Source organism: Cladophialophora psammophila (genome assembly GCF_000585535.1).
Source record: "Cladophialophora psammophila CBS 110553 chromosome Unknown aczJe-supercont1.3, whole genome shotgun sequence".
Lineage (NCBI taxonomy): Eukaryota > Fungi > Ascomycota > Eurotiomycetes > Chaetothyriales > Herpotrichiellaceae > Cladophialophora > Cladophialophora psammophila.
The window spans coordinates 1,463,486-1,476,046 of NW_006912924.1; the positions used below are offsets into that span (position 1 = coordinate 1,463,486).

At 52.5% G+C, this 12,561-nt stretch overlaps 3 protein-coding genes across 3 annotated transcripts; 2 read left to right on the forward strand and 1 right to left on the reverse strand.

Moving 5' to 3' along the window:
• Positions 1–497: 497 nt before the first annotated feature.
• A1O5_02712 (dolichyl-phosphate-mannose-protein mannosyltransferase) lies at positions 498–2,971 on the forward strand (the record flags this gene model as incomplete). The annotated part of the gene is made up of 3 exons (XM_007743326.1): positions 498–740; positions 799–2,443; positions 2,520–2,971. 3 exons carry the CDS (start codon positions 498–500, stop codon positions 2,969–2,971), a joined length of 2,340 nt encoding a protein of 779 aa, XP_007741516.1.
• Positions 2,972–6,455: 3,484 nt separating this feature from the next.
• Positions 6,456–8,316, reverse strand: A1O5_02713 (choline-sulfatase; the record flags this gene model as incomplete). The annotated part of the gene is made up of 3 exons (XM_007743327.1): positions 6,456–7,165; positions 7,261–7,320; positions 7,377–8,316. 3 exons carry the CDS (start codon positions 8,314–8,316, stop codon positions 6,456–6,458), a joined length of 1,710 nt encoding a protein of 569 aa, XP_007741517.1.
• Positions 8,317–11,313: 2,997 nt separating this feature from the next.
• A1O5_02714 (uncharacterized protein) lies at positions 11,314–12,174 on the forward strand (the record flags this gene model as incomplete). The annotated part of the gene is made up of 1 exon (XM_007743328.1): positions 11,314–12,174. The coding sequence occupies one exon, from the start codon at positions 11,314–11,316 to the stop codon at positions 12,172–12,174; it is 861 nt and encodes a 286-aa protein (XP_007741518.1).
• Positions 12,175–12,561: the final 387 nt, after the last annotated feature.

Sequence of the window (12,561 nt, forward strand, 5' to 3'; positions counted from 1 at the left end):
GATTCTTTGTGTTGTAAATAGTGTTGGCAATTTCGAAATGAGATAAATTATTTCCAGGAAGCCCGTGGTGGGATTGTAAAAGGGGGGGGAAAGGGGGGGAAGGGGGGGGACCAGGGGTACCTTGGGGGTATCATGAATAGCCCACCAGCCCCTTACGACGAGGCTCTGGTGCACGGGCCACGTTCCTTTTGGTCGAACTCGTAATGTCGCGCGTCAAAAGGTAAAAAAAGTTCAGGACACGTCAAGTGAGAACCCTCGACCCTCAACCCTCAACCCTCAACCCTCAACCCTCAACCCTCGACTTCGACCGTCTCCCACTCGTCTCAACCTCCATGCTATATTCTTCCTCATTTCGAGGGCTCTGAACCTCTTCTGACTCTTCTTTTCACCACCTTCGTTCCCCGCCGATTTGCTTCTAGATTTCTTTCATTACAGCCCGTCGATATCATCCCGGCCCTGCTGCGCTCAAATCCCTTCATTCTTTCGAAACCTCGCATATGTCGACCCCCAATTCAACCCTGCGACAGCGGGGCCCAAAAGAGAAGAATAAGCCCGTAGTCAGCGGGGACAAGGATGACGAGGCTTTGAATGAGGCACTGAGCAACGTGCAGAAGAGTGTGTCCAAAGAATGGGACTATAAGCTGGCCTTGGGGGTCATCACCGCCCTCGCATTCGCAACGCGATTCTTTGGGATCAGCCATCCAAATGAAGTCGTGTTTGACGAGGTGCACTTTGGAAAGGTATGTGGACATGGAAGGCACTTGGGACAACACCCGCTCTAACGACAGCTGCGCGCAGTTTGCATCCTACTATTTGCAGCGCACTTATTTCTTCGACGTTCACCCTCCCTTTGGAAAGCTCCTCTTTGCCCTCGTAGGCTGGCTCGTTGGATATGATGGCCATTTTCTGTTTGACAACATTGGCGAATCCTACATCACCAACAACGTTCCATACCTTGCCTTCAGAGGGCTCCCGGCGTTTCTCGGAGCCCTTACCGTGGTGGTTGTCTACTTGATCATGTGGGAATCGGGGTACTCGCTCCCGGCGTGCATTTTGGCTGCCGGACTGGTTCTTTTCGACAATTCACACGTGGGACAAACCCGACTGATTCTGCTGGACGCCACGCTGGTGTTCTTCGTCTCGCTCAGCATTTATTGCTACATCCGCTTCTACAAGCAACGACACGACCCCTTTGGCAGGAAGTGGTGGAAGTGGCTTCTGTTGTGCGGCTTCTGCATGAGTTGTGTCATTTCCACCAAATACGTTGGTGCTTTTACCTTCTTCACCATCGGATGTGCGGTCCTCATCGACCTGTGGGATCTACTGGACATTAACCGGAAAGAAGGCGCTTTGGATCTTTTCACCTTCGGCAAGCACTTCGTGGCTCGGGCGCTGGGTTTGATTATAATACCTTTCTTCTTCTACCTGTTCTGGTTCCAGGTCCATTTCGCCATTTTGACCCGATCCGGCCCAGGCGACGACTTCATGACCCCGGAATTCCAGGAGACTCTCAGCGACAACCTGATGCATCAAGCGTCTATTGACATTCAATATTATGACTACATCACTCTACGCCACAAGGACACTAGGGTATATCTACACAGTCACCCGGATCGATACCCCCTGAGATACGATGACGGCCGTATTTCTAGTCAAGGCCAGCAAGTCACGGGCTATCCCTTCAACGACACCAACAACGAGTGGCAAATCCTGCCCAACGCTCATCACCCTGATCCCCCCATGGCCGGAAAACCAGTCTTGAATGGCGACATCGTCAAGCTCCGACATGTTGTGACAAATACCATGCTTCTGACCCACGACGTGGCATCCCCCTATTTCCCTACGAACCAAGAATTCACCACTGTGCCCCTCGAGGTTGCGGCCGGAGACCGCCACAACGACACGTTGTTCGAAATCCGTATGGAACAAGGCAAAAAGGGCTCACCATTCAAGACCATGTCGGGCCAATTCAAACTGATTCATTACCCGACAAAAGTCGCCATGTGGACGCACACAACCCCCCTCCCAGATTGGGCCTTCAAACAGGCAGAAATCAACGGAAATAAAAACGCACAGCAATCGTCGAACATTTGGTATGTGGACGATATCCCAAGCCTTCCCGAAGATTCACCACGCCGTGTAAGGGAAGTAAAGAAAACCAAGTCCTTGCCGTTCTACAGAAAATACATTGAACTGCAGCGCGCAATGTTTTATCACAACAACGCGCTAACGGCTTCTCACCCATACGCAACCCAACCCTACCAATGGCCGTTTTTGTTGAGAGGAGTCAGTTTCTGGACGCAAGATTCCACAAAGCAGCAGATCTACTTCCTGGGAAATCCCATTGGATATTGGATCGCGAGTGCGCTGTTGGCTGTCTTTGCTGGCATCTTGGGCGCGGATCAGTTGAGTCTGAGGAGAGGGATTGATGCACTCGATCGTCGTAAGTCCAGCTTGTGTCTCAACTTTGATGACCTCCAGGAGGAACAATCACTAATTATGATCATCTGTGGAAATAGGTACCCGCTCCCGCCTTTATAACTCGACAGGCTTCTTCTTCCTCTGCTGGGCCGCCCACTATTTCCCCTTCTACCTGATGGGTCGTCAACTGTTCCTACACCACTATCTGCCTGCCCACCTCGCCTCATGTCTTGTCACTGGCGCCCTCATCGAATTCATTTTCAACGTCGACCCTGCTATCGACGACGACACCCATCACGCCCCACAACAGAAGAAAGACAAAGTCACCGGCAAAATCCCGGAAAAGGCCAGGAAACATTTCCAGACCGCTGCCGAGAGACTCAAGGGCCAGAGCATGCTGGGCACCTGGGCCGCCACCATCGTGATTCTCGCCGCGGTCCTGTACGGCTTTTACTTCTTCTTCCCCTTGACGTACGGCTGGCCCGGCTTGACTCCCGCACAAGTGAATGCGCGCAAGTGGCTCGGGTACGATTTGCATTTCGCCAAATGATGCGTCCCTCATGTTTGGAGTCCGATCACAAAGCACGCGGTGGGCAAGACGAGTCCATTCCCCGAGATGGAAAGAGCCAGCGAGCGGGCGAGCGAACAAGCGCTAAGCAAAGGACGAGGAGAGGCGAAAATGGTGTGATATTTTCTTTCCTCTTTCGGCTGCATCGGCTCTCAGTCGTAGCGAGGGGCTCAAGGAGAGGGAGCGCACCCTTCAGACAGAAATGACAACCAAGCAGTGTGCGTGCGTGCGTGCGTACGCGCCAACTAAACCAGGCCAGGTCAAATGGGCCATGAGACGCACATGTACCAAACGAGCGAGGGAGCGACCACATCCTTATCACGACCCAGGGAGGTTAGAAAAGGCAAAAAGTCAAACACATCGATCAAAAGCCCTTCTCCTGTTGGATTTTGGCACGCTGAGCTGGAGTCTGGGGAGATATGATCTCTCTCCGTTGAGCTCATCCAGCACCTTACGAATTGCAATCCAGGGGGGCCATCTCCTGTTTGTGAGCCTGCTTTCGAGTTGAATCAAAAGTAAAAGTGCCTTATGAATGAGTGAGTGGGCTAGAAAATCACGAGATTCGATGGCAGATAGAATGCGAATTTGCTGGGCAAGCTTGCTACGACTGTCGAGGGACCAAAAAAGACCAAAAGCTTTAAATACAGAGTATTCGATACACCCGGACTCTGTGTCTTTTGATCCGGTAGAGCCTCTGGGAAGGCAGGAGGAACGCCAGTGACGTCCATGCCCATGTCCATGTCCATCTCCATGCATGCCTTGTCCAGCGTGCTCGAAGCCACAGACGTCTTGGATGTATTCCTTTTTCCTAATCGAGTCAATAAACACCGCTGTAATATGATCGCTTGCCCTTTGCCCTTTGCCCTTTGCCCTTTGCCCTTTGCCCTTTGCCCTAGCCTCGCCTCGCGGTAGAAGGCTTGCTGTAAAGTGTGGGGCTCTCGCAGTCCAGCCAGCGACCGCTACTACCACTCCTTCAACTCGGTTGGATTCCTTATCGTATTGCTCTGCTGTGCTCTGTGCCGCTCAGCTCTCCTCTCCGCCTCTTTCCTCCTCGACTTGGACTGCGCGATAGCTGGACTGGCTGAAGTATAAATTACTCACGAGTGTCTAGCTGCTTGTTGCGCGGCCTGTTGCAGGTATGCCCTACCGTGATATCCACATTGATCTCGACAGTTCACCTTTGAACTACTATATGATCCCTGCCAGATGATAGTGTTTGGGCACATTTGAAACACGGCCAATCGGCTGGAGATAGAAACGCACTTGCTGAACACTTTTGGCGCGTGCATGGGTCTCGGGAGAGTCGGGTTGGCGATTTTGCCTGGCAGAAAGGAATATGTCCATTGGGCCGGCTTTCAATGGGATTTTAGTGCTCTGACAGGTAGGCGTGTGTCTCTGTTCTTCTCGTTCTGAGGAAGTTCGGCTTTCAGCTGATAGTGCAGTTTGTGTTAGTCACTGCAAGCCGGCGTGGGCGAGGAGGAGCGTAAGGACGGGGAGTGCGGCAGGCGAAGGCAAAAAGGTGGAGCAAAAGTGGTGGGAAGGGAACCAGGAAGCCAGACAAGATGGTCAGATGATCGCTCAAGGCTCTGACATTTGGCCTCTGGCTTCCGGAAGTGCAATGTCTCGACGAGCTTGGGCCGCATGTGGCCCGACCGTACGTGCGTCCTGGGGTCTGGTCGAGTCAGGGTCGGTGTGTGTCGTACTCGTCGGCTTTGCTTGCCTTTGTTCCTCGTGCCTCTCTTGTATTCTGCTGCAGCCTGTTGGGCAGAGATACACCAGCCGTCAGCCACCTTAGCCTTCGGCCTTCAAGTCGCGGTGTAGGAGGTGCTTCCAGCCTTTTGCATCCGACGCAGTGGGCGCCGAGAGAGGCCTTTCGACTGGCAGAATGAAACGGTGGCAATCCTGATAAGACTCTGGTCTAGCTTAGCAAGTCTGTCAGTTCTTCTCCAGTTAGACCGGTCACTTAGTTCCACATGGATTCTATGCCCTGATTCGAGTTAGCGTATGTGGGCACTCTGATTGGATCTTCAATTGGCACTTAGCTGTTAGGCTTCCATGGGTCTTTTGACCTTATTCATTTGTGTGCGCCGTGTCAAGTCCTTCTCCTCTGGTTCATGTCGAGGGGGAATGTCTGTCCTCGCCATCGCCGCCAGGAGTCTTGCCATGTCGCGATTGGATTGAGGTCAGAAGGGCAGTTGGTATGCCGCGTGATGATGATGATGATGATGACCGGACTCTCTCGTATGCACGGGGGAGAACCCGCTTCCCGGCGGCTAGCATCCCTCCCTCACCGTGATCGCTTTTTGTCCCCATGTAGGTTCCTGGGCTTCCCACATTTCATGTTGGTTTTCTGGGGCAGCTAGCCTCGGGCCAGATCGTTTTGATTGGTCTCAGGTGGCTCGTGCGTGTTTTCGATGTGTGGTAATAAGATGTGCGGTTGCTGCGTTGCGGTGCTGGCAGTGCAATGACCACCGTGGACGTTCCAGGAGGATGCGGAGCCTGCTGAATGCACCCTCTGATTAGTGAATCATGGCAGAATGAGTGCTCGCCAATGGCTTCGGCTGTCCTTGGGTTGAGTCAGTCAAGTGATGATGTTGATGGGGGTGGCCAGCTGCTCACCTTTGTGGCGGACAACTGGTCCCAAGTGAATGATCGGATTGGAGGCCGCGCACGGAGCCATGGAGCTGTTGACTGTTGATACCGTCGTATCTGCAAGGCCATGCAAGGCACTGCAAGGTGAGGCAAGATTGGCCACATAACGCATTGTGGGAAAAAGAAATAAGACAAGCAGGGGGAGAGAAAAAGCAATTATGGCGCAGGCAGTCCAATGCAGAAGGTGGTCGTGTGTATGCGTGATGGGTGGGATGTGAGGTTGGAAAACACCACCGACACCAGGCCAGTGGCCACACCGCGACTGCCGTGAGTAATGAAAGTGAAAGAAGCAGAAGTGGATATGGGTTTTGGTCAATGTTGGCCATTTTGATTTTTTTTTTTCTTTCTTTTTTCCGGGGTTTTCTCTGTACTTAGCTAGATAGCCTTCCTTTCCCAGCATTGCATCGCCCTCACTCGTCTTCGTATCCTCAACGTAAGGGTGCGTTGGAAACGAGCGTGGGATGTTCAGTCGAGTCGGACCCATTGCACGTCGGCCAAAAAAAAAAATTCACCTCCCAAACCCAGTCCGATTCTTCCAACTTCATCATACGAGTAATCAAGGTCACAGTCCCAGTCCCGTCCAGTGGAACGCCCTTAGCGTAGTGTCAATCAGGTCCTAGGAAGAAGCAAGCACCAGAAGACAGTAAAAGACGTCGACGAATGCAGCAACAGCAAGGAGGACACAAATACCACAAATACCGACTCCATAACCCCACGCTTGCAAGCACGGAAACCTGAGTAATACCAATCTTGGGGCCAGAACGCCGCAACAGCAGCATCCAGAAGGAATTCGTCATAAAAGGCTCGTAAACATTCAGCGATTGTGGGCAACTTCGCCCGCAATTTCGGTTAGTCTTTTCGGCTGAAGGCAAGCCACCTCGGCCTTCTTGTTGACAGCGATTTGGGCAGGCACGTTTGTGTGCATGGGATATCGCGCTCGCCGTTCGAGTTCGTCCAGGGGAGTTTGAGAACGAATGTACTTGACGCGACCGTCGTCGATGGGGTTCCAGTCCCAGCTTTCAAAGCGCCCTTGGGTTAAGGCAGACCATACAAGTCGACGTTGGCGCTGACACCTCAAGACATCGTCGGTGATCTTCTTGAAGTCCCACTTTTCATTTGCTTCTTTCTCGAAAGCCTTGAGGACGGCCAGCGTTTCTGGATCTTGGCGGATGGCAAGGTTGGTAAGCTCAAGCGGATCATTTCGCAAGTTGAACAACTGGGGGGGATCAGCTGGACATGTGATGTATTTCCAGTCGCCTCTGCGGATCATCATGAGGGGAGCTACGGTTCCCTCTCCCATATACTCAGCAAAGACGGTATCATGGCCACCGTCACCGCCATAGAGGTGAGGTAACAAGGACAGACCGTCCATCGGCAATCCAGGTGCTAACTTTGATCCAATCAAGTCCACGAGGGTCGGCATGAGATCCAGAGTCGAGACATTCTGAGAGACACGGTGAGGATGGAATTGTTTCGGGTGGCTGATGAGCATGGGCACGCGGACGGAGTTTTCGAAGTACGACACTACAGACCCTTTGTTAGCTGACTCGTTCAAACAGGCCATCGGCATCCTCAAAAAAAAAAAAAAAAAAAAAAAAAAAAAAAAAAGGCGAACTCACTCTTGTACCAGAGATTTCGCTCGCCCAACATATCTCCGTGGTCGCCGGAAAACATGACAACTGGGTGGCGTCAGTCTTCGGATTGCATTCTAATCGAGGATGAAGATTCTGCTTACTGGTATTGTCCTCCATGCCACACTTCTTCAGGACATCAAGTAACTGGCCAATGCAGTCATCGACGTAGCTCACCGCGCCGTAATACGCTCGGCGAGCGCGTTTGATCTGCTCGTTGGTGAAATTGTGGCCCTCGATCTCGCAAACATGCATCAGGCGTCTGCTGTGAGGGTCTTGGTCTTCTTCTCTGATGCTCACATTCGGCAGGTCGATATCAACACCCTCATACATGTCCCAATACTTTTCCTCAATGGCGTACGGATCATGAGGATGGGTGAAAGAGACAGTGAGCGCGAATGGCCGTTTCCCAGCGGGTGCCCTTGCATGGTCGTAGAGATATTGCTTCGACCTGTACAAGACCTCCTCGTCGTAGTCAAGCTGATTAGTCCTTACACACGGTCCGGCTTGCAAGATGGAGCTGCTGTTGTGGTACCACTCGAGCCTCCGGCCTGGGTCGTCCCAGTTCACAGCCCAGCCAAAGTCACCGGGGTAAATGTCCGAGGTCAATCGGTTCTCGTAACCGTGGAGCTGATCCCCAATGAAATGCATCTTGCCAGCCAAAGTGGTCTCGTAGCCGGCAGCTCGCAGGTAATGGGCGTATGTCGGTGTCTCGGACGGGATGGAGCAAGCGTTGTCGTACGACGCGATTTTTGACGGCAGCTGACCACTGATCAAACACATTCGAGACGGGGCACAAAGTGGAGAATTGCAATAGGCAGAATCAAACACGACAGAGCGTTCCGCCAACTTGTCGAGATTGGGGGTCTTGATCTGCGACTTGGGGTTGTGCATCTTCAATAGAGGGGCAGCAAGCTGGTCGGCCATGATGAAGAGAATGCTCGGCCTGGTCGGGAACAGCGGAGTCGAAAAGCCCTCGACACCCTGGAATCCATTGGGCGGCGACACGGGGGGCGACTGAGGGAAAGGATTGAAGGAGCCCATGACTGCAGGAATTCAATTTGTATCCTGTGTCCGTGGATCGCTATACGCGTCAAGGATCGAGCAGAAGACTGTGTATCTATCTGCCTGGACAATCGTAGCCTGGATGAAAAAAAGAGGAAGACAAGAGAGTGTGAAGGAGAGGGAAGGGGATAGATATATGGGGTGGAAATAATGAGAACGAAGGGCAGAGTGAGACTTCCGGGGTCACAAGCGCAGTTCCCCAATCAAGAAAAAGAAGGAATGACAAAAAGAAACCAAAGAAGCAGATCCCAGGATGAAATCAACAGAAAATGGTACTGACCCAGCGCGGGAGGGCAGAGGAGGTTGCAAAGAAAAACAAGGTGAATACGGAGCGACTGGCACCGGACGGCTGTGGTTTTGAAAAGAATTTGGGCTGCCGCTACCCACCAGGTTTACTGATCTTGGTATGGCGTATGTGGGGACGATGATATTGATTCAATCTGGCCGACTAACACCTGGCATGCGTGGACCGTGGATGGCAAGGCGGTAAGGCCGTCAGTCTGGGTGATTTCTGGAGGCTGACCGGATACTGGATCTGGCCGTCACCACCGTCAGCCTCCCTTCCACAGTCGAGGCTGAGCAGCTTGAAACGTCTTGGAAGGGAGCGACGGAAGGAAAGTTGGTAAGAAGGGGCCAAAAAGCCATGATGGAAGTCTCCAGGATGACGAAGAGAGTCGAAGTTGGAAGGTTACGGGGTGCAAAGGCCACAATAGCATAATATTAAGGCGCGAAGGCATCATTGAAAGCTGCAAAAAGAGACGACTTGACAGAATGACAACATCCAAGACCATGATCACGCCATTGTTTGCCACAAACGGACAAGTGTAGGCGGTGTATCAACGACACGACCTCGTTGGGTGCGCGGATGGTGCCACAGGTTGCTAGCAGATGATAAGACAGACGTTCAATTTCGTGGGATCGGAATATGGTGGGAGTTGACACGCCGGTTCGCCGACCAGAGAAAGGGGAGAGGACGAGCAGGGGCACTTCGCCTAAGTATGCACGGCTGAGGGGCGCTAATTTAATCCCTAGGCACCCTGGGTACCCAGTACATTTTCCCTTCAGGCAAGGCTTGGCCTGGAAGGCCTCCCCAATCAATCCCCCTCGGCCCCTCACACTCCCCCCCCACCCCCCAGCAGACATTCCAACTCTATCCCTCGCTTGAGTTGCCGCTTCTGCTGATTGTTCCCTCCAAGATCCGCCATTGGCTGGATTTGTCGGACATTCGCTAGGACATGGTGGAAGTCAAAGAATACGGGGTACGGAAATTGGATGACTGGCACAGAAAAGGGACTGCAGGCAGTGCTGCGAGTACTGGGTACGACAGGAGTGGCCCCAAAGTATCACAGCTTAGAGGCCGGACATAGAGCTGAACCCAGGACCCAGTACCCAGTACGACGAGCCCCAAGACGACTTCCTTATCTTCCGTGCCTGCAGACTCCTCTTCATGAGCAAAATCACAAAGGCTGGTCTGCTTTGTGCTGCCAGCATTCTGGATACGAAAATAGAATTCGCGCCGAATCCGAAAAGTGAAGTGCGAGATCACCCCACCTACCCAAGTACAGCCTCTTGAGCCCCAAACCTGAGCCTTGATGTTGGGTGATCGGTCAGCCTCGCAGCCTTGACCTTGAGGTGTTCTCTGTTTTGGACCCCTTTTTGCTCCCCGCGATTTCTTGTCCCACCAATCAAAGCGGATTTCTAGACCCACATTGGACGATCCTTATCAACCACGTGAAGCTTCCCTTTCCTGCAAGCCTTCTCACCTGGTTGCCCTCGTACGAGGTACCTTGCCCTTACTTACACCTTCCACTTTCCCTCGCTTCCTCTCAATAAGAACCCGAAAACTTCCTGCAAACTCTTCCTCCTGCATCTCTTTTTGATCTAGCAAATGATTTCCTCTCTACCAAACTTGTATCACGGCTAGTTCAGCATCCGAGTTTTCCAATGCCAGAATCGGGCAGCGCCCCCGTGTGTATGACACCTCTTAGCACATGACAGAGGCTGGCAAGATCTCCATCACAAGAACCAAGCTTCGGATATGCGCTTTATTTCTATCAGTTGTATTCTGGCCTATGTAATACCGAGTCTGTCATACAGATATCTGTGAGGCCCCGGCGCCATCTCCGAAAGTTCCAAGTATGATGGCCCGGATTTCCACGAGCTGGTGAATGATTTGGACACCATCCACAAGACAATGGTTCTCCCGACTCCACACGACGTACTCCGTACTCCTTCCATACAAGGATTCAGAAGCCCCATTGTCGGGGACGTCTAAAATTATAGGTTGTTTAGACTCAACACCCCCGCCTCTCTGCCATCGTCACTTTACATATGGGGTACTCCCTACTGCTGCTGTGGTGTCTAAAACTTGCATATATTACCAAGGTTCTTTCTACTCTGTATTGTCTCACGACTTTGCCCGGACTTCCCCATAGCTCTGTCATTCTCTCGGCCTTGCAATCAACACAATCTCTCGAAAGCGAGCACTCGGGAGGTCCTGCTATGCGAGGCCGCGGCGCACGTGACCTGCATTGTCCTCGGACGCATTGTAGGTGCATTCGTCCAGCCTGACAACAGGTCCAGAACATCAAAGCTACTCTGTACCGAGTACTTGGTACTACATATGTGCAGTGGTTGCGAGTGCCTGATAACAAGATGCACGCAAGCAGAATGACGTGGTCCGATGGGGGAGTCAGAGCGCTGCGACTCTCCGCAGCTGCGGCTCCCCCAGCCTCCTCGAGCTCAATTCCGCACTCGGTATTCTGTGCTCCTTACGCGGTACATCTCCCAACCTCAGCACCATCTTTTTTCTTCAGTCCGTTTGAGTCTTTTTGATTGTTCGCTCCTTACTGGGTATTGTACTTCCTGTTCTGGACTCTACCTGCCTGCGCAATAATTGGCATATCTAACACAACATCCTAATTGAGCTGGATACGCGACAATCTCTAGCCCGGGTTTCTCCTGGTCGCAAAGCCAATGGTTGATCGGGAGGAAAGCGCCCAAGCCGCCGATTCAGGTGAAGCCGACATTGTGATGGGGACCGTGGGGGAGACACAAGAGGCGGAAGATGATACCACCCTAGGGAAAGGGGAAGAGGCAGGCAAGGACACCGTGGTTGCCAACGGCAATACTTCCTCCAATCCTCAAGCTATATTCCTCGATTATCTCAAGTCACCCATTGTCCAGCTTATCGTGGGCAGCGGCGACGACGAAACTACCTTGACCGCCCACAAAGCCATCCTCGAAAAATCGCCCTACCTTAGCGAAATACTCTCGACTCTTGATGACGACGCTCTCATTATTGAGATGCCCGGCGAATCATTAGATGCTGTGGGGTGTTTCCTCCAATACCAATACACGGGCGAATACTTCCCACGACGCCTTGCAGACACCCCTGATGGGCTGGAGCCTGATCCTTCAATCCCGGAGATAGACAATACTGGCGCACAGCTTCTCAAACATGCTCGCGTCTATACGTTGGCCCAGAAGCTTGGACTGCCTGATCTCAAGACACTGGCACATTCAAAGATCCATCGCATCAACTCAACAGCTGTTGGAGAGATCGCATACGCAAGATTCGTGTATGGCAACACGCCGGCAGATGATATAACGATCCGCAGACCTGTCGCTGCCTTCTGGGCCACCCGATCGCATGTTTTGCGTCACGAAGCCGAGGACGAATTTAAAGCGATGTGTCTGGAGTATCCACGGTTTGGTTTCGATGTTCTGAGTTTGGTGCTCGACCAGCGCGAAAAGAGAGCCAGAGAACGAGAGGAGGACAGCACGCCAGGCGGGACCAAGGGCAGGAAGAGAATGCGACCAAGCATCAACATTTAGCCGGCTCGTCTTCACAACCTGCTATCGACCAGGGGCATTGGCGGAACACCTTTCGGCTCAGCGAGTGGTTATAGCGAAGACGTCTGGGGACTCGGGCGCATGCTCCTTTCGGGGCTCGACCTCGTGTAGGGTGCAGGATCTTTTTTCTTCATCAAGCACGGGAAAGGAGGCCATCTGTAAAAATAGTTCCGGGGCTTTCTTACCAATATTTCGATGCGGGAAAGCTGTAACAACACTGTCCCTATCATGAAGTAATGCCGAACACCAATGGAAAAGCATCCTCCGTACAGATTTCCCCAGTCTGTGGCCAGATAGCCGTGCATCTAGCCTAGGCTAATAGAGATCAATCCGTGGATGCAGGAAGCCGGGCTCCACTCACCCATGGTT